The sequence below is a fragment of the Mesoplodon bidens genome (assembly GCF_964165515.1).
Source record: "Mesoplodon bidens genome assembly, chromosome: 7".
NCBI classification, from domain to species: Eukaryota; Metazoa; Chordata; class Mammalia; order Artiodactyla; family Ziphiidae; genus Mesoplodon; species Mesoplodon bidens.
The window spans coordinates 114,221,006-114,246,925 of record NC_138164.1 but is presented as its reverse complement, the minus strand read 5'-3'; the positions used below and the strand labels follow the sequence as shown (position 1 = coordinate 114,246,925).

General features: G+C 55.1%; 2 protein-coding genes across 3 annotated transcripts in view; both read right to left on the bottom strand.

Annotated features, from left to right (window-relative positions):
- CARS1 (cysteinyl-tRNA synthetase 1) overlaps positions 1–25,920 on the bottom strand; it is a 47,710-nt gene that overhangs the window by 4,239 nt on the left and 17,551 nt on the right. For both annotated transcript variants that reach the window (XM_081241206.1, XM_081241207.1), the window contains 12 exons: positions 16,341–16,481; positions 16,060–16,148; positions 14,308–14,429; positions 10,804–10,916; positions 10,262–10,390; positions 9,868–9,997; positions 9,679–9,782; positions 9,201–9,298; positions 8,838–9,027; positions 8,272–8,340; positions 6,069–6,150; positions 270–350 (listed from right to left, as the gene is read on the bottom strand). In XM_081241206.1, coding sequence (XP_081097332.1) covers positions 270–350; positions 6,069–6,150; positions 8,272–8,340; positions 8,838–9,027; positions 9,201–9,298; positions 9,679–9,782; positions 9,868–9,997; positions 10,262–10,390; positions 10,804–10,916; positions 14,308–14,429; positions 16,060–16,148; positions 16,341–16,481 — 1,348 coding nt within the window. The remainder of the gene's footprint in view (positions 1–269; positions 351–6,068; positions 6,151–8,271; positions 8,341–8,837; positions 9,028–9,200; positions 9,299–9,678; positions 9,783–9,867; positions 9,998–10,261; positions 10,391–10,803; positions 10,917–14,307; positions 14,430–16,059; positions 16,149–16,340; positions 16,482–25,920) is intronic.
- The window catches only part of NAP1L4 (nucleosome assembly protein 1 like 4), a 112,336-nt gene that overhangs the window by 80,736 nt on the left and 5,680 nt on the right, over positions 1–25,920 (bottom strand). The gene's annotated exons all lie outside the window — the stretch shown is intronic.

Here is a 25,920-nt window from a genome sequence, read left to right as displayed (position 1 = left end):
CAGGCTGCCTCCCAAGTGACAGGCCATGAGAAAAGGCGGCCAGTGGCCCCGCAGAAACAGGGCCGCCGGGCAGTCAGGCCGCAGGAGAGGAGGTGCTGGCAGTGACGCCCAAGAAGGTACAACTACAGGTCCCCTGGGACCACGCATCACGGGGGGTTCACCACGTAAAAGACGAAGCGTCCTCAGACCCATCCCGGGGTTCTTCCTCTCAAAAGCAATCTCCACCCTGTGTCCCTCCCCCGACCGGGTGTCACGTCCAGAGAACCCACCTTCATGGTCTTCAAACCGCACTCCCAGCTCAGGCAGGACGTCGTCCCGCAAGGCATCGCTGAGCTGCAGGACCTCGGGGACTGTGGACAGAGGAAGCGGTTTGGTCCACCGGGCCCGGAAACGCCCGGGCCCCACGGAAGAGCGCCCCCCTGTGCCTCTGGAGGGGCTGGGCTGCTCCACTGGCCACAGACACAGGAGAAGCCGAGACACGGACGTCGCAGCCACTGGTGAGCCCAGAGCAGCCCCTGGACCCGTGGCCTGTGCACCGGCTCAGGGCCCTGCTCAGAGGCGGGCACTGACCGCAGAGGCGCACGGACTGGGCAAAGCCCTGCGGGCGGCAGGCCCAGGGGTACTAGGATTCTGCTGCACAGAAATGAGCTCCCCGGTCACTCGGGAAGCCGCGTGGGAACGCCGAGCCCCCGCGGCCCTGGCAAGGCGATCCTGAGAGAGGCGGCTGTGTCCCACCGTCCAGGGCCCCAGCCCAGCAAGGGATCAGAAGGGGCCAAAGGCCTGGGGGTGGGACCCACGCCCCACCTCGGCAACACTCTGCCTTGGGCAGTGGCGCTCCCGGCCAGCCTCGCCCCAGCCGAGGGAAGTGGCCACCCAGAGCTGGGCTTGAACGGGCAGCGGCCCAGGGAGCCTGGCCAGCCCACTGGCTTTGAAGTGCCTCTTCCAGGAGAGACAGCACACACGAAGCAGCCAGGGTGGGCAGAGCTGAGCAGACGGCTGGCGTGGTCTCTGGGCCTGACGGGACAGGCCCTTCGAGCCTGGCCAGTGCTAACCTCTGCACCACCTGCTTAGGGCCGGTGAAGGCCCAGGAGCTCGGGGGAGCCTGGGATAGTCCTGTAACGGCCACCACGGACGGCGCCCAGGGTGTCTGATGCCCAGCCAGACCAGGGAGAGGCCAGCCCGTTTGTGCTTGAAGAGCCCATATGGGCTTGAAGAGCCCATATGGGCTCAACCCCAACCAAACACGTTCGTGCAGACGTCAGGAGAGGCTCACCCAGACATTCCAGCTCTGAGACCCGGACCTCAGGGTGAAGCAGATTCAGCCTCGGGCTAAGAACTGGGCCAGTGGGAACTCCTGCTGGTGCCAGCAAAGCAGACCCCTCCTGCCCTGCCCTGTCCCTCCCCGCAGCACTGACCACGGCCCACGTGGTCACTCACTCACCTGTCCTGTCTCCACTGTGTCCCCAGAGCCCAGTGTGCTCGCGCAGCACCGTGCCGCTGCCCCACAGGTCCACTCACGGGTGAATGAATGAATGGACGGTGACCCACACATCTCAGGGATGCCCGAGCCCCGGCCACACGTGCAGCCAGCCGCACAGTCTCCCGCTTCCCAATGCCAGTCAAGGAAAAGCCCCGTTCCAGCCCCGCAGCAGGGCTGGTGGGACGAGGCCCTTTATATTTGGTCCCTCCCCTCATTCAGCCCCTCGGGGCCCCTCGCTCAGACGAGTCCCCCCAGAGCCCTGAGGGGACCCCAGGGCACCGGCCCAGGCAAGTGCCCAACGGACGCCTGCTCACCATAACGGGCAGGGAAGCAGGCTGGCCCTGCCATCATTGCCACCAACTCCCCTCCACACCCTCAGGCCCAACCCCGCCTTCCCTGGGGCCCCTCAGGTGCCATCCTCTAGGTGGCCTCCACGAGGCTGAGAGAGCGACCCTCACCTCCATCTGAGACCTGCTCTGGTCCACGGAGCTCAAACTTGCCCCCAGGATTTCTTTCCAAACCTTTTTCTTACTTTAGGAGCTGGCTTTCTCCTCCACCCTCTCCCAACTTACATTTCTGAAAAGGGTCTAGTGCCCACAATAAAGAAAGAGCTCCTACAGCTCAATAAGACAAATGACCCAAATAAAAATGAGCAAAGGGGGACTTCCTTGATGGCGCAGTGGTTAGGAATCCGCCTGCCAATGCAGGGGACATGGGTTCGAGCCCTGGTCCGGGAAGATCCCACATGCCGCAGAGCAACTAAGCCCGCGTGCCACAACTACTGAAGCCCACACACCTAGAGCCCGTGCTCCGCAACAAGAGAAGCCACCCCAATGAGAAGCCCGTGCACCACAACGAAGAGTAGCCCCCGCTCGCCGCAACTAGAGAAAGCCTGCGCGCAGCAACAAATACCCAGAAAATGCAGCCAAAATTAAATAAATAAAAATAAGTAGACTTATTTAAAAAATTATTAAAAAAAAAACAAAAACGAGCAAAGGGCTGAATAGACAACTCTCCAAAGGAAAGGTTCAGACAGCCAAGCGGCTCGTTGTCACTACTCTTCAGGGAAAATGCAAATCAAAGCCGCAATGAGATTCCCCTTCACACCCACCAGGACGGCTGTTAACAATAATAGACAGAAAATAAAAGGGGCTGACAAGGATGTGGAGAAATTGGAACCCTCGCGCACCGCTGGTGGGAATACATAATGGTTCAGCCACCAAGCAAAACACTTTGGTGGGTCTTAAAAAAGTTAAACACAGAATTACCGGATGATCCCACAATTCCTCTCCTAAGTGTGTACCCAAAACAACTAAAACAGGGACCCGACCTGATGCTTACACATGCATGTTCACAGCAGGTTCACCAAAGGTGCAAACAGTCCAAACACCCATCAACGGCTGAATGGATAAATGGAAGCGGTATACGTATCTGGTGATTATTCTGCCCTAAAAAAAATGAAGCACCGCCACATGCTACAGTGTGGACAACCTCGAAAACATTCTGCTGAGAAGCCAGAGAAAAGAGGTCACACACTGTGTGACTCCATTTATGTGAAATGCCCAGAACAGGTCAATCCAGAGACAGAACACAGGTTGGTGGTTGCCAGGGGCTGGGGGAGGGGGCGTGACCTTGGAGGGTGGAAACATGCTGGGACCAGAAGGAGATGGTGGCTGCACAACACTGGGAAGGCACTAAGCGCCACTGAATGGTTCACTTTAAAATGGCCAGGTTCACGTTACGTGAATTTCACTTCAATAAGTTATTTTTATTTAAAGGGAAAACCCCAGTTGGATACTTCCGAGGAATTCAATAAAACAACTCTTAAACATATGGCACAAAGGTCTCAGAACAGCTAATGCAACCTTAGAAGAAGAGCACAGACGGAGAGCTTGCCTCCAGGGTGGGGTGGGGGGAGAAGCCCGTACATGGAGACAGAAGATGCTGTCCCCCACCCCGCCCACCTGCCATACCAGCAGGAGTGAAGCCAAGGCTTTTGGGGTCTTCCCAATGCTGTGCAAATCCGGGTCTGAAGTTGCGGCTACTGAGTCTGGGGCTGGGATGGAACCTTGTGCAGGGCCCAGACAGGCGCAGAGGCTGCCCCGTGGAGAAGAGGCACTGGGACAGCAGTGGGGATGGGCGGATCTGGGTGGACCGGCTCCCAGTGGTGGGTGCACAGAGACGGGGCGGCTGGTGGCTGGCAGGGCCCCTTCTGGAAGGGAGCAGCTGCACCACCACGACGGAGCCCAGCAAAGGAAAACAGGTTTCCCTGGACGTGGGTCAAGGGGGCGACCTTCCCAGGGCACCTGGCAAAGCGTGCTAGCCCCGGGGACCTCACAGCCCTGCAGATGCCAAGGGGCTCTGACTCCAGGCTCTAGAAGGGAAGGAGCGTGTCTCTGTGTGGCCGTCTGCTGGACGCCCCTGCCAGCACCTCCCCGTACCCTGCAACTGCGGTCCGCACCCTTCCCCGTGTGTACGGTCCACAGAGCCACGAGGCTCAGGGCGGGGCAGCCTGCATCCAACAGGGCTGGTTACTGTGGGGCGGGGCTGTGACATAGGAGTGGAAAACAGATGGGCAGTGAGCAGGGAGACCTTGTCGGGCGCAGGCTTGGAGATGTTGCAAAAGGAGACGGGATCCATGCACAGATGAATGGATGAGCAAAATATGGTCCATCCACACAATGGAATGTTACTCAGCCTTAAAAAGCAAGGGAGGGGCTTCCCTGGAAGGGTGCAGTGGTTAAGAATCCACCTGCCAATGCAGGGGACACGGGTTCGAACCCTGGTCTGGGAAGATCCCACATGCCGCAGAGCAACTAAGCCCGTGTGCCACAACTACTGAGCCTGCGCTCTAGAGCCCAAGAGCCACAACTACTGAGCCCACGTGCTGCAACTACTGAAGCCCACACACCTAGAGCCGGTGCTCCGCAACAAGAGAAGCCACCGCAATGAGAAGCCTGCGCACTGCAACGAAGAGTAGCCCCCACTCGCCTCAACTAGAGAAAGCTGTTGTTGTGCAGCAACAAAGACCCAGTGCAGCCAAAAATAAAATAAATAAATTTTTTTTTAAAAAAAGAAGGGACTCCTGACCCAGGCTACAACGTGGATGAACCCTGAGAACATTACGCTCAGTGAAATAAGCGAGACGTAGAAGGACAAATGCTGTCTGATTCCACTCACATGCGGTCCCTGGAGGAGTCACATCCACAGAGACAGTAAGTAGACGGTGGGGATGAGGGGTTGGGGGAGGGGAGGGGAGTGAACGTTTAACGGGGACAGTTTTTTGGGAAGATGGAAAGTTCTAGAGATGGATGGGGGTGATGGTTCAAAACAATGTGAATTACTTAAGGCCACTGAACTTTACACTTAGAAATGGTTGAGGTGGTAACTCCTACATTGTGTATATTTAACCACAATAAAAAAACAATGACAGCTAATGACTACCATCTCTCCAGTGGCAGAGAGGCTCCTTCCCCCGCGCTGGTCTCCCAGTCTGACTGTGTGCCTGTCCCGGCCCTTCTAACTTCTTCCCAATTTCCCAAGCCTCTCCTGGTCACACACCCACATTCCACATCCCTGCTGGCCGGGCCTGAGCTCTCTGGCCAAATGGACTGTGGGCACTAAAGGAGAAACCGCTTCTTTCTTCTCTGTCGGTAGAGCCCTCCTGCTCTGCCGGCCCTGGGACAGGCCCCGGCCCGCTCCCGCGCCGTCCCCGGCCATGGCCAGATCCCGCCCCGTCCCGGGGCCTGCCCACTCCCCCCTGAGGCGCAGCTCCTCTGGAGGCTCCCTGACCACCTGTCTGGCCTCTGCCCGCTCCACCCTTGGGACGCCCTGCCCGGATGATCTCCAGATGTGACTTCTCATCACACAGGGGACTGGGGCGGGGGCACAGCACACCAGGAAACGACAGTGGCGGTCTGCCCCAAACCCCAAGTGACCCCAGGCAAGGCCTCTACCTTCCAGGGGCTTCACTGCCCACCTCTGTCGAATCACGAGGATTAAAGAAGCAGTGTGAGGACAGCAGCTGGACCAGGCCCGGCGCCTTGCAAGGTCAGTTTTAGCCGTGGCGGTCACTTGTGAGTCTAGACCACCACAGTAAGAAGCAGACTGCCTGCCTGACGCCACTCACTGCCCGCTTAACAACTGCTCAAAACTGGCCCCAAAGACAACACGTTTGATCCCAGATCATCCCAAGTCCCCAGGGCCGCTGGCGAGGCCCCGAGCAGAACCTAGAACTGTCCCCAGCAGGGGCTGTGCAGTCACCACGGAGCCTCTGCGGGGCAGGGACGAGGATACCTCCAGCCCTCACCCTGCAGACGCTCCAGAGAGCAGAACTGAGTCCCCACAAACAAAAGAGGTGAGGAAACGCTGGCCCCTCACAGTGTCCCCAGGCTCCGCCCAGCTGCCCTGTGGGGACACTTGGCGTCTAGACGTGTGTATGGCCACCATGACTTGATTGGGTGGGGGGGGTCCCTGGATCCAGTGATCAGAGGCCAGGGACGCCGCTCGTCACCTGCAACACCCAGGACAACCTGCAGCAGAGGACGGGCCAGGCGTGCCCAGGCCATGGAGCGCGTGACGGCCTCACCTCTGTGCTCACGGGCGACCCTTCGCACTCCTTCCCGGAACTCCGACAACACCTGAAGGTACGGCATGACTGTGGGCTCGAGCTGCGGAGAGAATACTTTGGGTCACTGAGAGACCAGCCGCCCTCGTGTTTATGAAGGACAGGGCCCAGTACATGCGCCGCAGGGCAGGGCTGTCAAGGGACGTGTGGCGGACGCCCCGCTGTGACCCACATCCAGGGTGCGCGTGCCCATCCCCGACGGTCGGCTCATGGACACAGGGGCGCCCCGCGTGGCGGCACGGATAGCACAGTAAGAGGGTCCCCTTCCCCCCAGCGAACTGAGTCCTGTGGGCAGCCCCGCCCAGTGGCTCACAGGAGCCCCTTTGTCTCAGGCAGACACAAGGCTGTTAAAAGCTGTTAAAAGCCCGTCCCTAAGGCGACACTGGGCGTTCCCAGGAGGGATGGTTTTCTGAGGCTGAGGCCATTCCTCTTGGGCTGGGGCCTCCCTTCCCCTGGGGCCGGCACCACGGAGCCCGGCGTGCTTGGGTCCGACCTGAGGCCACACACACGCCTGTGTACCATCAACTGTCTGCTGTCCACACACCCCCTCACGTCTGCGCAACACTGAACCACCCGTGGTGACGCAGAGGCCGCCATGGGACACAAAGCCCACTGGAAAAGGAAAACCCAAGAGGGCGAATCCAAACCAGAGAAATAACAATTTTATGGAAAACCTTTTTTGTTACATCTACCATATTTTTCCACTAGACTTTTGAGCAAGGTCTCTGTGCCTCTTAATTAAGTCATTCGGCAGCTCAGTGACCAAAATCCCAACGATTAAATGCAAAGGCCGGTGAGGCCAAGCCCTCAGCGCGGCCTAAGCCACTTCAGGCCCAATCTTGCACGCGTGGGCTGAGGACACGCCTACCCGCCCGCACACGCACACGGCCGCAGGGGAGCCTCGCTGCGGGGAGCTGGCCAGCGTGCCTGAGGTCGGCCTGGAGGAGGGTCTCAGGCCGGCACCCCCAGCGGCCCAGCTGACTACACTACCCGAGCACGTGCTGTAGACCGCTCAGTGCTAGGTGGTTCAAGACCTGCTCCTAAAACAATGCAGGTCTGGAAGTAAATCTGTGAACTCTGAAAGGCGTGACCTCGGGCCCATCCTTCGGCCCAGCCGGCACCCACCACGCTTCTTGGGGCCACTTATTCCAGGCAGCTGTCTTCAAAAGGCGTGCGAAGGCGGCTCGGGGGCCAGAAACACCAGGCATCCGATGTTGGACGCATTTTTTTAAAGCTCAAAGGCAGACTTCCTTTAACCGAGGTGTTTCTAGTGTGTGTGTGTTTCTCCTTAAAGAAAATACACGTCTAGTACTGCTTACACGAGCAAACAAAGCAACCGCGTGGGTTTCCTTCCTTAAAAGTACCAAGTACCACAGCAACAGCCACTTCCAAGGCTGACAAGGGGCCTGGGGACAGCGCCTGGCGTTCTGTTTTCTGGGGTGGAAGCCGGCTCCTGGGGAATACCCCTAAACTCCGTCTGCAGGAGAGGGTGCCTCACACCGTCCCTCACTGGGTAACAGGACTTTTAAAAGGTTTTGCCTTTTTACTTTGGACTTGACCCATTACGTGTAAGCATTTACATGTGTCTTCTAACGAAATACTTAAAGAGCGTTCCTGACCAGGGGAGGAGGGCGAGTGAGTCTCAGATGAACCTGAGTGTGTGCCTGTCCTACGTGATGTTCCTCCCGCAGCAGAAACCGTGTGTCTGCCCGGATGCCAAGTACGAAGGAGACACCGACAACCACCAGCGAATTTTCTCACTTGCACGGACCCACGGACAGACGGTTCCACGTGTTGTCTGCCTACCGGTGCACGCGTGCCGGTAAACACGGGCACGGGACTCCTGATGCCCTGCGGCCATAGTGATGCCCATGGCCGTGGTGATGCCCGTGGCCATGGCTCAGATGTCTGGGGGCTGAGGACCGTCCCATGCAGCCTGGTCTCCTGGGACCGAGCTCACAAAGACAACCCAGTGGTGGTGAGGACGGGGGCGGACTGTGCCCAACTCCCCAGCCGGGCTGAGACTCGGCCACGTGGGGCTCAGGCTGGAGGGGCCCAGGGCAGGCTGGGATCTAGTGCTGGTCTCAGATGCCCCAGGAGGGAACACCAAATTGGCGGGGTGGCCAGCAGGGAGCTTCTCTGGGCCCAGGTGTGCTTTACTCACATTGAGGCTGGTTCCAGGTCCTCCGACGGGGAAACCCAGGGAGCTTTCCTCTTCTATGGCCCCGAAGATCTAGGGAAGAAACAAGCATGCAGGACAAGAGGTCCTGAGAGATGGCAGGCAGGGACCGGTCCTCGAAACACGCCGCTGCGCCGGTGGGGTGGGGGTGGGGGCAGAAGTGCCGACGGTCTTGCCGGGTGGGGAGAGATGGAAACCCAGGCCTGGGTGCCCCCGCACCTGCCCCAGGACGAGGTCTAGCTCCTGCTGCCCCTCCGGCCCCTTCCCAGCCTGAGCCGCTGGACCACGGAGCCCCCTGCAGAGGAACCAGGACTTGTCAGCATGAGGCGGGCGTGGTGAACAACATGTTAGGGCCACTTGTGGGAAAAAGCCCTTGTGCTTTTCAAACCTCCAGACAGGAGGGGAAAAGCTGAGGCAAACAGGCGAAATTGCTCGGAGCGTGGGCAGGGGCGGGGGGCTTGCTGTCTCGGGCACAGGCGCGGCAGGATCTGAGGACAGCGCGGCTCCCATGACCCGCGGGCCCGCGCTGGCACCACGGCAGGGGGGCTCACCTTCAGCATGTGCGTGAGGTACCGGGCGATGCTCTCCAGCAGGGTGCGGTTGGGCCTCCTCCTCGCGGCCTTCCGCGCTGCCATGTAGTGGTTGCACTGGCCGACTAGGGCCCGCATCTCCTCCAGGACGGTGCGCGTGTCGACGTTATCACAGAGCGCCTCGTGAACCGCGGCCTTCTTGTCATAAAAGCTGAACGGGAAGCGGAAGAGGAAGGCGGGGGGCATCAGACGGACGACCTTCCCGGGGCGGCCCGTTCTGAGTGTGGCTCTGCACGAACGGGAGGGACGGCGCCACCGGCCTCCCCGCTGGCGGGCGTGCCGCAGGGACCGCTCGTGTGCCCCCGAGGGAAGGCGCCGCCTCACCTCTCGTTCAGCTCTGTTTCCTTGTCTTCCCACTTCTCAAACTGACCGGCTACCTCGACGGGGGCTCGGAGGAGGTCTTTCACATTTAAGAAAAACTCCTAAAATATGAAAATTCCTTTTAAGAACATTCAGACCTTTCCATCCCAGAGAAACCTGGGAAAGAGCCGTTCTACTGACGTGCCTCCACTGCAGGTGCGATCTGAATGTCACACAGGTGTAGGAAGGGAAGGGAAAGGTTTTCCTGTGAGACAAGTGGCTCCGGTTTCAGCCTTCGGGGCCCCTGAGGTGCAGCCAGCGGGTGGGGCTGAATGAAAGGCGCCACACGTGACATGAGGTGTCTTGGGAAGGTGGTGTGGAGCTGGCCTCCCCCCAGAGCTCAGTGGCCTTGGCCGCGTCCCGTTCCTTCTGGGGGACGCGGGGAACGGGCACCACCTCCCCCTGTGCTGGACCAGAGCTGCCTCGGGGGGGCGGGACCCACGTTCAGGAGCTTCTCGTACTGCAGCGCCGACTCCATGGTGTTGGCCGAGTAGTCCAGCGCGTCCTTCCACGAGTGCATGAGGAAGGCCAGGCGCAGCTGCCGGGCTGGGGAGAGAGGCGCGGGGCTCCTTACCTCCCGAGCGGCTCCGTCCCCGCACCTCCGACAACAAAAGCGTCCAGGCCTCTTTACCTGAGTGCTTCTTCAGCGCGTCTTTAATGGTGACGAAGTTCTTGAGCGACTTGGACATCTTGCAGCCGGCGATGGTCAGGTGGCCCGTGTGCAGGAAGTACCTGACCCAGCAGTCGTTCTCAAAGTAGGCCTGAGCGGACAGGGCAGGTGTGGGGGTCGGGGGCACCGCTGCGGGCTGGACAGAGGGCGCCGGCCGCTTTCTGGGCACCTGACATGCTGAAGCAGTGCCGCCAGGTGCGAATCCAGGCCTGCGCTGCCAAGGGCCGGGCCGCTCACACGCGAGCCAGACTGAATAATGCGGTTCAGAGCCCCTGCCGTGGAGGCCAGGCTCTGCTGGGGAGCCCCGCGCCGCCCCCCGCCGCCGCATGCCCAGGACGGTGACCTCGGCCCCTACCTCCGACTGGGCCAGCTCGTTGTCGTGGTGGGGGAAGCGGAGGTCGAAGCCCCCTCCATGAAGGTCCATTGAGGCTCCGAGGAGGGTGCCCGCCATGGCCGAGCACTCGATGTGCCACCCTGGACGCCCCTAGGGACCCAAACGTGGTGAGCGCCCTGACCGCCCCCTGTGACGGGCCAGGACTTGCTCCCCTGTCCACGACCCTCAGAACCCCTGAGCTCTATGGGAACGAGGGTCAAGTCCCACACACGAAAAGACGAATGGGGCCCCAGGCTGTAAAGGTCACAACAAGCTTCGCGAAGGCCGAGGAATCCCCCGCTCCCGACACCCCTTCCCGCAGCCCTGGGCCACCAGGACTGTTGTCACAGGGGATGTCAGAGGGTGGATCTGTCCCCTAGTATCCCGGGTCAGAGACTGTCAGGACGGAGGGGCCTCCGAGGCGGTCCAGTGCCCCCACCCCAGCCATGCAGCGGAAGACGCAAGTCCCAGGAAGGGAGGGAGGTGACGGGCCCAGGCCCAGGCGCCCCATCCCAGGTGCTCACCTTTCCCCAGGGGCACGGCCAGGATGGCTCCCCGGGCTTGGAGGCCTTCCAGAGGGCAAAGTCGCTGGGGGACCGCTTCTCACTCAGGCGCTCGGCCGAGACGCTCAGGTCGCCTGCGGACACGGGGGAGGCGGGTACTCGGTGGATGGAATTGTCTCGGTCCAGGGACGATTCAGGTACTTGTTCACTTGGTCAAGCATTCCTTCAAGTTGACTGTGACCAGATTTTGGAGTTGCCCAGGGTCTGGTTACGAAGCCCTAACTGCAAGCTCAGAAGCCACGGCCTCACGAGTCGGCGTCCAAGGGCGACGACCCCCAGACCTGGACCTGCACCCCCCGCCTCCACTGCCGCCCCACCTCGGCCCCTCGTCTAGGACAATGACAGCGCCTGGCCCAGAGTGTGAGGCGCTGTTCTCATGGGCCTGCCTCGGGACCCGGGCTCGTGCAGGCGGGATCTTGTACTAACACCCGGCGGGCCTCTTGGCTGTGGTTCTGGGGGGCATAAGGGCGACCAGGCTGCTGTGTGTGGCCTCCCCAGCCTGGAGGTGGCAAGTCAGGACACTCGCTCATCCTCCCGTGTCCATACAGGGCAGTTGCGGGAAGGAGGCTATGGACCAGTCTGAACCCAAGAGCGAAAGGGAGCACTGCTCCCTGGGCCAAGTTCAGTTTTTTTGGAGAATCCTCCCCCTCTCCCTCCCCACACCCCCGTGAACACAGATGAAGCCAGCCAGAAAGGGAATCCACGGACGGCCCCACGGGAGACCTCCACAGACCACGTGCTGGGGCCGTGGACACATCAGCCGCCTGAAAATGAACACCCACTGGTCAGCCCAGCCTGCAGGCAGAGCATCCCCGAGGGGGGAGGCAGGGGGGGCTGCTTGCTGGGTGATGGGGCCTCTGCCCGGCACTCAGGCCCTAAAGGGCCTCACCAGGGCGCCTGCTGGAAAACTCCAGAACAGGAATGACTCTCATTCTCCTGTCCAGGCTGCAAACGCAGGATGACTGGAAAAAGGCCACTTTGGGAGGGACACAGTGCAGACGGAGGCACCGCTGAACACAAAGACTGGGACGGTGAAACAGGCACTAAATGCAGAATACTTGGAAAACACGACAAAGAACCAGGAAAAGGTGCCACAGTTGGAAACGCAGGGATAACTACTATTAACATGCTGGCGTCTTGATTTGTGGGTTTGTGGGGTTTTTAATCCATGTAAGAAGAACAGAAGACACATCCAACAAACAGGACAAGCGCCACCCTGGTCTTGTATCTATTTTCTCACCGTGCGCATTTTAACCACGGCGTCGGCGAAGGCAGTTATTCAAAAACGTACTCTGACCTGGCGCCGGGACCTTCTCTTTTACCCGCCCTTTACCGGACAGATAACTGTACCTTGAGGTTTTAAACTTTTCTTTATAATGAACATAGTTGCTCACGAATGTATCCAACTTTAAAGATTAACTTTGAAAAATTCTGTAACAGAGGATCTGCTGTGTCTCACACACCCTTCCCCCACTCTGCATGTCACACAAATGTCACTACCTGGTAACACTTGCTATCTGCTCCTGATTTTTTAGGGAAGAGAGATAAACCACACGATCCCTCTGCTTCCCCTCTTGGTGTCATTTCTGGTCCCCTGACATGGCTCTCCCACCGTGAGCCCCATGATCTGAGTGGTCTGCCTCCGATGCCTGGCCCTGCTCAGTGGCCGTGAGTCTGAAACGCCGGTGGGTCGGATGGTCACGCTGTTAAACTAACTCGGTCTGTCTTTCCTCCATGCTTCTGTGTCGCCCTATTTTAGGTTCTGATATCTCTTTAGAACAGAGCCCTTGAGGTAAAGATACTTGATCAAAACGTATGAACATCGTACAGTCATACGTTGACGGCACTGTAACCTGCACGGTGAGGCTGCCTTTGTGTCCTGACAAAGACTCTTGAGTCTGTCTAAGGCCTGAAGTCTGGGGAGACTCTGTCAGCGATCCAGGACTTCAGTTCAGTCCTGGACAGTGTCTCCTCCAACCGCAGCCCGGAAATTCACAAGTCTGCCTGGCCGCTGACCGTGAAAGGGCATACAGACAGAAGTTTACCACCCACTAGACACTCTAATTGTTTAATATCATCTACAACGTCGAATACATCACATCTTTACAGCTACCTGTCCATTTATCCTCACATTTTGAAAATCTGGACGTAAGGCTGGTATATACTTACGCTCTAAGTATACCTAATGGTGAAATTTAAATAAGGACAGGGACTTCGCTGGTGGTGCAGTGGTTAAGAATCCGCCTGCCAATGCAGGGGACACGGGTTCAAGCCCTGGTCCAGGAAGATCCCACATGCCACAGAGCAACTAAGCCCGTGCACCACAACTACTGAGCCCGCACGCCACAACCACTGAAGCCCACGTGCCTAGAGCCCGTGCTCCACAACAAGAGAAGCCACCACACCGCAACAAAAAATAGTGCCCGCTTGCTGCAACTAGAGAAAGCCCACGCACAGCAACAAAGACCCAACACAGTCAAAGAAAAAAGAAAATCCTTTCTCTTATATAAATAAATAAATGTAAGGACGATAAAATGCGAAAACTGTACCCGTGGTTAAAAAAAGATGAACATTTTTATGGCCAAAGTGCCTCCCAGAAACGCTGGTGGATAAACAGCATGTGTCCGGCAGTGTGAGAGCAGCCCCTGCACTGCTCCCCCCGATTCACTGAGGAGGTGAACGTAAACACTTATGAAGGACAAGTAGAATCCCGCCTGGTCCAGAAAAGGCACTGTGTCTCTGTTTAAAATGTTTGGATCAAGATGGGCCTGGGGCTGTCGTTATACATGGTCACACTCGCTGCGCTGAGAACACAGCCGCTCTGAGCTGCCGCCCGAGCTTCTCACGGCAGGACAGCCCTGCCCACACCCACAGTCTGGACTTCTGGATAGGGACCGGGTTTCAGTTCCCGCCTAACTTTTCCCACAGCCGCCTTACAAGTAACAGCTGCTCGCTCCTGCCCTGGGATGGGGGACGGCCCTTCCCCGCCCAGTGCCCACCTCCGGCCCTACTCGTGGGATTGGTAAGTAAACCATCTTGTGTCTACTCCCTTTCTGGGTGTGCTGCACGCCTTCGACCAGAGCACCCTGGGGTTTTCCCTCCACACGCTCCCCGCTGCCCCGTGTGGGTATGTGTGCCCTCGTTCGGCACCGTCTGATTCCTCTCCACACACCCGCCTGGGTGTCCAGCACAGCCCACCCGACCCTTGGGTGCTCTGGGTGCTGAGAGATCAGCAAAGTCCAACCTCATGGCTGAGGCCCCGAGGTCTGTACGCTTCTCAGGATGGCACTGCAGCCACTTACTCTTCTGTTTCTTACGTGATAATACATTTCAGAGGCTTAGTGTACAGAGCTCCTAAAATCCCTTTAGGTAAAAAACCACGGTCCCCGTGAACCTAGGTGACCCCGATCGTGTGGGGTGAGGCCGCGGCTCCACTTGGCTCTGACTTCGAGCCGGTCCGTTTACCTTCCCCCTCCTGCAGGGCTTTCTGATCCCCGACGGCCTCGGGCACCAGCTTCCCGTAGCAGTGTCCCTCACTGTTGGCAAACTTCACCGTGTCGAAGTAGACGGACCCGTTTGAAACGTAGCTGGAAAGCAAAGCCATTGGGGGAGGTGTGACGAGGTGCTCACGGGCCGGCCTGGACACCCGCAGGCCGTCGGGGCATCTGCTCCAGCCGCGAGCCTCCCCTGGTTTGGCCACGCTGCAGGGCGGCCAGGAGGCTGTTCAAACAGAGCTGCTGTGTGGGCTGAGAGGGGCCGGGACAGGGACTCCACACTCCCCGACAGCCTGTCCCTCCGCCCTGCCCCTAACCTGGGTGTCACCACCCCGAGTGCCGCCCTTGCCTCTGTCTACACGCCACCACCTGCCCGGCCCGCCAGGCCCTGACTCCTGGGAGCGTGGGGATTACTCCAGGCCGGGATGCCCTGTCTCCTCTCGCCGTGGCCCTGCCCATGTCGCTCAGCTGGGCAGTCTGGAGTTGCCCTGCGGCGACCGTGTGACGTTCCGGGGGCGGAGGGGGTGCAAGGAGCTGCTGTCCTTCACTAGAACCCACGGCCTAGTCCCTGTGCCGGGCGCTTCCTGCTGCTCCAAGGCCCCCGCCCGCCTCACCTCGCGTGAGGCGGGTGGCAGCTCTCCTGGGTGGGGGCCTGGCATCAGCACACAGACGCCTGGACCCCGTCCACACGTCCACTTGCTGCCTGTTTCTGAAAACGCTGACTCAGAGACATGAAAAGCATTCCACGCAGGCAGATGGTGAGGACGGTAACCTGGGGCCAAATCCCGGCCCGGCAAGGATAAAGCCCACCTGCCTTGGGACCCGACACGAGGAAAGACTCTGAGTGCCCACACCATGTGGCCTGCATCTCCAAAGACTTGGAGGTGCCCAAGGGCAACAGTGTGCTGCTTTGGGGACCTGGTGACGCGTGGCCTTAACTGGGAGCTCCCCAGTGGACCAGGGGCCAGGTGGTACCTACAGCATCTCTCACTGTGGTCCCCAGGGCAGGCCACGGGCCCGGGCAGAGGTGCTGGCCAGCCCCTTGGGCGGGGTGGCCCCAGGTCCTGGACTAGGCCCCAAGCTGTATGACCAAATCTGCCGGGGGCTTCGGGGACAGGCTGGGTGTAGCCAGCACCACCCTCTTGCTTCCCCTTCCTGCCTGGAACAAAGACATGGCCTCCGTACAGCTAAATAGTTGTTTGAACGGCCGCCACTACCAAGGAAAACCCAGAGGGTTCTCTTACAGAGCAACTGGGAAGCTGAGAACCCAGTGGCACAGAGGAAAGCGGCCGCCGATCAGGTGAGGTTACGGCTCAACCGTGTCCTCCAAAGCCACATGCTGGAGTCCCGACCCCCAGCACCTCGCAGTCTGACTGTATTTGGAAAGAGGGTCTTTACAGAGGGAATCAAGTTAAAATGAGGCCATTAGTGTGGGGTCCTAATCCAGTACGACCAGTGTCCTTATAAGAAGAGATGGGGACACAAGGGAGGGACAAGCGGCACGTGTGCACACACACAGGGACCCCTGGAGCTGTGCGCTGACACTTCTGTGGCTTGAGCTGCCCGCCGCGTGGTGCTTTGTAACGGGAGCCCCAGGGCACCACCACCCTGAGCAGCAAAACCGTGCGCTTCCCTGATCCGGGTCTGGAGCCGGAGGAGAGCCGCTCTCCCTGGAAAACCTTCCTGGAATGCTGCGCAGCCCTGAGCAGGGCCTCAAGCTCACCCGTAACCGTTGTCCACGATCTTCTGGACGAAGTCCACGATCTCCGGCACATACTCACTAACGCGGGTTAGGACATCTGGAGGGAGGACCTGGGGACGATGACAGTCCTGGTTCAAGAAGAGCAGCAGCGCTGCTGGCGCCCAGAAACCCCCCCCCCCACCCTGTCTCATCTTTAACCGAATTTACTTGCAAAATGAAATGGTCTGGATCCCACAAGGCCTTTTGGTCATGGGGGATCCTCAGCCCAAGACAGCAAGGTCAAGACAGTTGGCGACACTTACGTTCAGGGCTTCCATGTCTTTGTGGAACTCCGCTTCCCAGAACTTGGGCAGTTTGGAGAAAATAGAGTTGTCGCTCACTTCACTGCCATGCATGGAATCCAGCCAGTCGGAAAGCAGATCCTTTGCTTCTTCCAACAACACCTGAAGGAAAAAGAAATAGAATATCCGCACACACGTGCAAGTTTCACGGGCTCACAGCTGGTGCAGTCAATCTGTGTCAGTCAAGGCCTCGGATGCACAGACGCGGACCCAGACCCAGGAGACCACGGTGCTCCCATGGATGGCCTGGCGGTTAAGAGGCCGGAGTGTTCAGAGCTCTGACCATGTCGCCGGAGGGTCAGGGTGGGCTCGGGGAGGCCCAGCAGTGCAGTGGGGCTGCCTGGGGCACGGTGGGAGGGCACGTGGTGTGGTCACCCACAGCCTGGACACTTGAGTGCTCGAGGGGAGGGTCACAACGGGAGGCGGAGCCACGGTCCCGTTGGGAAGTCTCCAAGGCCACGCCGCCCTGCCGGCCACGTGCCATCGACCAAGGGCCCCGTGTCACGACCACAATGGTGCAGCATGGGTACGAGTCGTGTCCTGTCACCGCAGCGCTCACGCCACGCGTAGAAACGTCCACCTGAGACGTGCAATGACAGCGTGAGGGCTGCAGCCCGAGCCCCGAAGGCCCGGGGGACCTGGAGCCCTGCCCTGGAGGCAGCTAGTGTTTCTGCTCATTAACCGGAGCCGACAGAGACGTGGGCACAGGCAGGCGGTTCGCGGTCCCCTGGCAGGGCTGGAGGCAAAGACCAAAGGGTGGAGGGAGAGGGCGCAGGGAACCTGGGCGTGGAAGTGGTGGCAAGGGCACTCCTGTGGCAGCTCCCAGACAGGACAGAGCCGCTCACGTGCTGCTGCGCTGGGGGGCGGCAGGGGCAACCTCCCAGGACCAGGCTGGTGCCCAGGGGCAGGGCCTGCCCCAAGCGGAGGGGCAGAAAGCCCACCCCTGCCCTCGGGATGACACAGATCATGACCAAGCAGAAGAATGAGATTCCAATCAAACAAACTTCTAGATGATTCTTGGGTTTCAAAACAAGAAATCAAAATGGAAATAAAAAACCATTCAGAAGCAGGTAATGTCAAAATACGTGGAAGTAGCAAAAATGATACTTAGAGGAAAATTTATGGCCTCAAATGCTTAAACCAGAAAATGAGCTGAACTCCTAAGCTGCCACTCTGTCCCGACAATGAGTGAAAGGCTGTGCAACTACTCCTCTTAGATCTGTAAGGGAAAGAGGCCCAGGGCAAACTGCCGCCCCGAGAACTGGAGAGAGACGGGCAGGTACAGAGAACTGCCACTTACCGGGGCAGAAAGTGCCTGGGACCCAGTGACGGGCAGGGAGGCCAGAATTGAAACTGACCACCCGGGGCTTCCCTGGTGGCGCAGTGGTTGCGAGTCTGCCTGCCGATGCAGGGGACGCGGGTTCGTGCCCCGGTCCGGGAAGATCCCACGTGCCGCAGAGCGGCTGGGCCCGTGAGCCGTGGCCGCTGAGCCTGCGCGTCCGGAGCCTGTGCTCCGCAACGGGAGAGGCCACAACAGCGAGAGGCCCGCGCAGCGCAAAAAAAAAAAAAAAAAGAAAAAAAAAAAGAAACTGACCACCCGCTGGAGGCTCAGTGTGGACGAGTTCGAGATCAAAACTCCAGGGCGACCCAGCCTTTGGGGCCCCACAAATTTGTGAGATTTACCTCTAGGAGCCCTGACGGTTACTCACAGTAAATATTGGAGAAAAATCCCCTCATGCTTCCGGCCGGGGGAGAGGAAAAGGAACTGCTCTGAAATATGACAAAGCATTCTGCTCCTAACAAGGCTGCCCTCAGGAGGAACCAGCTAACCAGAACCTAAGCTGCTGGGGTTCCAGCAGAGCCTCACTGACCTGGGGGAGGAAAACGTCCACCTCCAGGCCCCTCCACACGTCCTGTCCCATCTAAGGGGGAGGGGAGGAAAAACCGAGAAACACCTGTAATGTTCACAGTCCACGGGCACAGGCCACTGAAGGACTGAGACCCATCACAGGACCACAGAGGGCATCCTCCCCACACCTCGCCACACGACTACTGACGGCAGCTCCTTCTACCCAGTACATCACGTACTAACTATCATGAAAAAAAATCACAAGGCGTACCGAAAGCCGAAACGCCACTTTTCTGAAAAGACAGAGAGAGCATCAGGACCAGACATGGCAGGGATCCTGGGATTATCAGACCAGGGATTTAAAACAACCATGACTGATATGCTAAGGGCCCTAGTGGACAAAGCAGGCAGCCCGCGAAAGCAGGTAGGGAACATAAGCAGAGAGAAGGAAATCCCAAGATAGGACCAAATAGAGATGCTAGAGGTGAAAGCGCCTAAATGGAAATGGAGAACGTCTCTGATGGGCCTGACTGGACATGACTGAGGGAGGAGTCTCTGAGCTTGAGGAGATCTCAGTAGCAGCCTCCAAAACTGAAAACCAAAAAGCCTTTGTTCTCAGAGGCTGACAAAGAAAAACAGAACAGAGATCTCACTTGTCACGACTAAGACTCGGCGCAGCCAAAATAAATACATAAATAAATAAGTAAATAAATATTTAAAAAAAAAGAACTGTAAGACAATATATTTTTTTAAAAAACCAGAACAGAGTATCCAGGGACTGTGGGACAACTACAAAAGGTGTAACATATGCACAACAGGAATACCTGGAAGAGGAGAGAAAGAAACAGAAGACATATTTGGAACAATGACTGAGAATTTCCCCAATTAACGGCAGACACCAAACCACAAATCCAGGAAGTGCAGAAAACTCCAAGCAAGATAAATGCCAAAAATATACCTTGGCATATCATTCTCAAAATGCAGAAAATAAAAGATAGAATAAAAATAACATACGTCAGAAACTCAGATCTACACAAAGAAGAGCGGCGAAAAAGAAATTAGTGAACCTTACATTTACTTATTTTTTTTAATTTTTTATAAATTTATTTATTGATTTATTTTTGGCTGCTTTGGGTCTTTGTTGCTACACGCAGGCTTTCTCTAGCTGCAGTGAGTGGGGGTTACTCTGTTGCGGTGTGCGGGCTTCTCATTGTGGTGGCTTCTCTTGTTGCGGGGCATGGGCTCTAGGCGTGTGGGCTTCAGTAGTTGTGGCACGCAGGCTCAATAGTTGTGGCGCACGGGCTTAGTTGCTCCATGGCATGTGGGATCTTCCCAGACCAGGGCTTGAACCCGTGTCCCCTGCATTGGCAGGCGCATTCTTAACCACTGCGCCACCAGGGAAGTCCTACCAGGTTCGATCCCTGGTCCAAGAAGATCCCACATGCTGCGGAGCAACTAAGCCCGTGTGCCACAACTACTGAGTCTGCACTCTAGAGCCTGCGAGCCACAACTACTGAGCCCACGTGCCACAAATACTGAAGCCCGCGCACTCTAGGGCCCACGAGCCACAACTACTGAGCCTGTGCACCTAGAGGCAGTGCTCCGCAACAAGAGGAGCCACCGCAGTGAGAAGCCCATGCACCACAGCCAGGAGTAGCCCCTACTTGCCGCAACTAGAGAAAGCCTGCGCGCAGCAACGAAGACCCAACACAGCCAAGTAAATAGTGATAATAAAAATAAAGATAAAGTTAGCTTGTTGCCAATTAAAAAAAAATTCAAAGTAAGCAGAAGAAAGGATATAATAAAAAATTAAAGCAGAGGGACTTCCCTGGTGGTCAAGTGGTTAAGACTCCACGCTCCCAATGCAGGGCGCCCGTGTTCGATCCCTGGTCAGGGAACTAGATCTCACGTGCGAGTCGCAACCAAAAGTTTGCATGCACAACTAAGGAGCCCATGTGCTGCAACGAAGGAGCCAGTGAGCTGCAACCAAGGAGCCCTCGAACTGTAACTAAGGAGACTGCCTGCCGCAACTAAGACCCAGCACAACCACACAAATAAATAAATGTTTTTTTAAAAAAATTAAAGCAGAAACCAGGAAATTAATAGAGAAAATCAACAAAACCAAATGCTGGTTCTTTGAAAAGATCAATAAAGTTGATAAGCCAAGCTAACCAAGAAAAAAAGAGGACACAAATACTAATATCAGAAATGAAAGAGGGGACATCAGGGGGCTTCCCTGGTGGCACAGTGCTTGAGAGTCCACCTGCTGATGCAGGGGACACGGGTTCGAGCCCTGGTCTGGGAAAATCCCACATGCCGCGGAGCAACTGGGCCCGTGTGCCACAACTACTGAGCCTGCGCATCCGCAGCCTGTGCTCCGTAACGCGAGAGGCCGCAGCAGTGAGAGGCCCGCGCGCCGTGATGAAGAGTGGCCCCCACTCGCCACAACTAGAGAAAGCCTTCACACAGAAACGAAGACCCAATGCAGCCAAAAATAAATTAATTAATTTAAAAAATTAAAAAAAAAAAAAAGAAAGAGGGGACATCACTACAGATCCCATGCAAGTTAAAAGAAGAATAAAGGAATATTATAAACAACTCTGTGCCCCTAAATTTGATAACCTGGATGAAGGAACCAATTCTTTGAAAGACATAATCTGCCAAAACTCACACAACATGATACAGAGAATCTGAATTAAGCCTGTATCTATTAAAGAGATTAAATCAATAATTAATAACCTTCCAAAACAGAAAGCACCAGGGCCAGATGGATTCACTGCTGAGTTCTGCCAACACTTAAGGAAGAAATTATACCAATTTTCTACAGTCTCTTTCAGAGGACAGAAGCAAAGAGAATACTCCCCAGTTCCTTCTATGAGGACAGCATTACCCTAATACCTAAACCAGACAAAGACATTCCAAGAAAACCACAGATCAACATCTCTCATGGGGGCTTCCCTGGTGGCGCAGTGGTTGAGAGTCCGCCTGCCGATGCAGGGGACACGGGTTCGTGCCCCGGTCCGGGAAGATCCCACATGCCGCGGAGCGGCTGGGCCCGTGAGCCATGGCTGCTGAGCCTGTGCGTATGGAGCCTGTGCTCCGCAACGAGAGAGGCCACAACAGTGAGAGGCCCGTGTACCGCAAAAAAAAAAAAAAAAAAAAAAAAAAAACCTCTCATGAATACAGATGCAAAATCCTTAACAAAATATTACCACGTTGAATCCACAAAAGTATAAAAAGAATTATATACCACAACCAAGTGAAATTTATCACAAGTGTGTAAGGCTGGTTCTACTTTATAAAATTAATTAATGTAAATCATCACATCAACAGACTAAACAAGAAAAACCACAAGGTCATACCAACAGGTGCAGAAAAAGCATCTGACAAAATGCAACACCCGTTCATGATAAAAACTCTCAGTAAATGAACAGAGGAGAACTTGACCTCAACTTAATAAACAAACAAACAAAAAACAGCTACAAAAAGCCTACAGCCGGGCTTCCCTGGTGGCGCAGTGGTTGAGAGTCCGCCTGCCGATGCAGGGGAAACGGGTTCGTGCCCCGGTGCGGGAGGATCCCACATGCCGCGGAGCGGCTGGGCCCGTGAGCCATGGCCGCTGGGCCTGTGCGTCCGGAGCCTGTGCTCCGCAATGGGAGAGGCCACAACAGTGAGAGGCCCACATACCGAAAAAAAAAAAAAAAAAAAAAAAAAAAAGCCTACAGCTAACATCAGACTTAATGGTGAGAAATCGGAAGCTTTTCCACTAAGATGAGGTATAATGCAAGAATGTCCCCTCACCAGTCCTTTCCAACATCATAGTGGAAGCCCTTGCTAATGCAATAAGGCAATAAAAGGGCAAAAAAAGAGGATTATACAGGATTATAAGCCCATCATAAGTTGAAAATATCATTAAGCTGAAAGTGCATTTAATACACCTAATCTACCCAACATCATAGCTTAGCCTAGCCTACCTTAAATGCGCTCGGAATACATTAGCCTACAGTTGCGAAAAATCATCTAACACCAATCCTATCTTATAATTAAGTGTTGAAATATCTCATGTAATGTATTGAATACTGTTCTGAAAGTGAAAAACAAAATGGTTATCTGGGCACACTGTAATTGTTAAGTGTGTCATGTCAGTTGTTTACCCTGGCTACCTGAGGCTCACTGCTGGTGCCCCGCATCCCAAGAGAGTACTGGACTGCATATCGCTAGCCCAGGAGAAGATCAAAATTCAAAGTATGGTTTCTACTGAATGTTTATTGCTTTTGCACCATCGTAAAGCCAAAAAATCCTAAGTCAAATTGTCAGAGGTCAGGGACTGTCTGTATATTGACTGGGAAAGAAGACAAAACGATAGGCCAGGAAATAAGAAGTGGAATTTGAAATTAAAACCACAATACCATTTACATAAGCATCCGAAATGAAATACTCACATATATGTCTTACAAAATACGTACAAGATTTACATGAAAAAAACTACAAACCTCTGATGAAAGAAAGGGAGAGACATTTCATGTTTGGGGATAGGAAGGTTTAATACTGTCAAGGTGTCAGTTCCTCCCAACTTGATTTGTAGATTCGATTCGATCCTAATCAAAATCCTATCGAGTTATTTTATGGATATTGACAAACTGATTCTAAAGTGTACATGGAGGGACTTCCCTGGTGGTCCAGTGGCTGAGACTCCACGCTCTCAACGCAGGGGGCCCGGGTTTGATTCCTGGCTGGGGAACTAGACCCCACATGCATGCCACAACTAAAAGATCATACATGCCGCATCCAAGACCCAGCACAGCTAAATAAATAAATAAATAGATAGATAAATATTAAAAAAAAAAGTGTATATGCAGAGGAGGCAAAAGACCCAGAATAGTCAACACAATATTGAAGGAGAAGAGCAAAGGTGGAGGACTGACACTCCCTGACTTCAAGACTTACTGTAAAGCTACCGTAATCAAGACAGTGTGGTGCTGGTGAAAGAACAGACAAACAGAGCAATGGAACAGAACAGAGCCCAGAAACAGACTCATATAAATATAGCCAACTGTTCTTTGACAAAGGAGCAAAGGAGCAAAAACAGTTTCCAACAAACTGTGCTTAACAACTGGGCATCACACGCAAAAACCATGAATCTAGACCAAGACTGTATGCACTTCAAAGATGACCCTGGCTTTGGCAATGACTTCTTCCACACAATACCAAATGCATGATCTATGAAAGAAAAGAATTGATAAGCTGGACTTTATCACCATTAAAAATTTCTGCTCTGGGAAAGACACTGTCAAGAGAATGAAAAGACAAGCCACATACCAGAAGAAAATATTTGCAGACACATCTGATAAAGGACTGTTATCCAAAATATACAAAGAACTCTCAAAACTCAACAATAAGAAAACAACCTGATTAAAAAAAGGTCCAAAGACATTAACAGACACCTCACCAAAGAAGACATAAAGATGGCAAATAAATATCAAGAGATGCTCCACATCGTGTGTCATCAGGGAAATGCAAATTAAAACAACGAGATATTCCATACATTATTTCAATGGCCAAAATCTGGAACACTGACAACACCAAAGGCTAGTGAGGATCTGGAGCAACAGGAACTCTCATCCACCACTGGTGGGAATGGAAAAGGGTGCAGCCACTTTGGGGGACAGTTTGGCGGTTTCTTCAAAAATTAGGGGCTTCCCTGGTGGCGCAGCGGTTGAGGGTCCGCCCGCCAATGCAGGGGACACGGGTTCGTGCCCCGGTCCAGGAAGATCCCACATGCCGCGGAGCGGCTGGGCCCGTGAGCCATGGCCGCTGAGCCTGCGCGTCCGGAGCCTGTGCTCCGCAACGGGAGAGGCCACAACAGTGAGAGGCCCGCGTACCGCAAAAAAAAAAAAAAACTAAACCTACTCTCACCACATGATCCAGCAGTTATGCTCCTTGGTATTTACCCAAAAGAGGTGAAAACTTATGTCCACACAAAAACCTGCACATGGATGTTTACAGAAGCTTTATGCCTAATTGCTAAAACTTGGAAGCAGCCAAGATGCCCTTCAGTGGGTGAGTGCGTAAATACGCTGTGGTCCGTCCAATGAACTAACCTTCAGTGCTACAGAGAAATGAGCTATCAGGCCATGAAAAGACACGGAGGAACCTTAAATTCACATTACTAAGTGAAAGAAGCCAATCTGAGCAGGGCACATACTGCATGATTCCAACTCTGTGATATTCAGAAAAGGCAAAACTATGAAGACAGTAAAAGGATCAGTGGTTACCAGGTGCTGGGGTGAAGGAGGGATGAACGGGTGAAGCACAGAGGACTTTTAGGGCAGGGAAACTACTGTGTGTAAGACTCTAAGGGCAGATACGTATCACTATACATTTGTCCAAACCCACAGAATGTACAACACCAAGACAGAACCCTAATGTAAACCGTTGTGTGGGTGATGACAATGTGTCAGTGTAGGTTCACCAGTTGTAACAAACATACTGCTCTGGGGGGGATGCTGACAGTGGGCGTGGCTCTGTGTGTATGGGGGTGGGGTGGGGGGTACACAGGAAACCTCTGTTTTGCTGTGAACCTGAAACTGCTCTAAAATAATAAACTCTTTAAAACAATTTTTTTTTAAATAGAAAGAGAGAATAGAGAGGATCAACACATTCAAAGGTGGAGCTCTGAAGTGATCCTTCAACATATAACATTTAAGGGCTTCCCTGGTGGCGCAGTGGTGAAGAATCCGCCTGCTGATGCAGGGGACACGGGTTCGTGCCCCGGTCCGGGAAGATCCCACATGCCGCGGAGCAGCTAAGCCCGTGCGCCACAACTACTGAGCCTGTGCTCTAGAGCCCACGAGCCACAACTACTTTGCCCATGCGCCACAACTACGAAGCCTGCGTGCCTAGAGCCCGTGCCCTGCAAGAAGAAAAGCCACCGCAATGAGAAGCTTGCGCACCGCGATGAAGAGCAGCCCCCTCTCACCGCAATTAGAGAAAGCCCGCGTGCAGCAACGAAGACCCAACGCAGCCATAAATAAATGAATAAATAAATAAACCCCATCAGTGTCTTGTATGGGACTCGACAAGCAAGGAACATTCAAAACGTACCTGGACGGACTTCCCTGGCGGTCCAGCGGTAAAGAATCCGCCTTACAATGTAGGGGATGTGGGTTCAATCCCTGGTCAGGGAAGTAAGATCCCACATGCCACAGGGCAACTAAGCCCGTGAGCCACAACTACTGACCGCACACACCCTGGAGCCAGCACCACAACTAGAGAGAGAAAACCAGCATGCCACAGCTAGAGAAGCCCACGTGCGGCAACGAAAGATCCCGCGTGCTGCAACTAAGACCCGACACAGCCAAAAATAAATTAAATAAATAAATAACTCTTAAAAAAAAAAAAAAAAAGAAAACCATATCTGGAGAACAAAAACAAGTTGAGGCTTCCTACCTCTCCAGGCATCGGTGACAGACGCAGTGAGACTCACCCAGGGTGGATAACCTGACCTATGGAACAGAACTGAGACACGACACACGACAGAAAGGGGCTGAGGAAAGGGGGGCCATATCTGTGCGGGGGAGAGGGGATTGGATCTCTACTCACACGACTTACAAAAACTAATTCTGGGGGATCAAAGACTTAAATGTGAACCGTACAACTTTAAAATCCTCCGAAGAAAATACTGGGGAATAT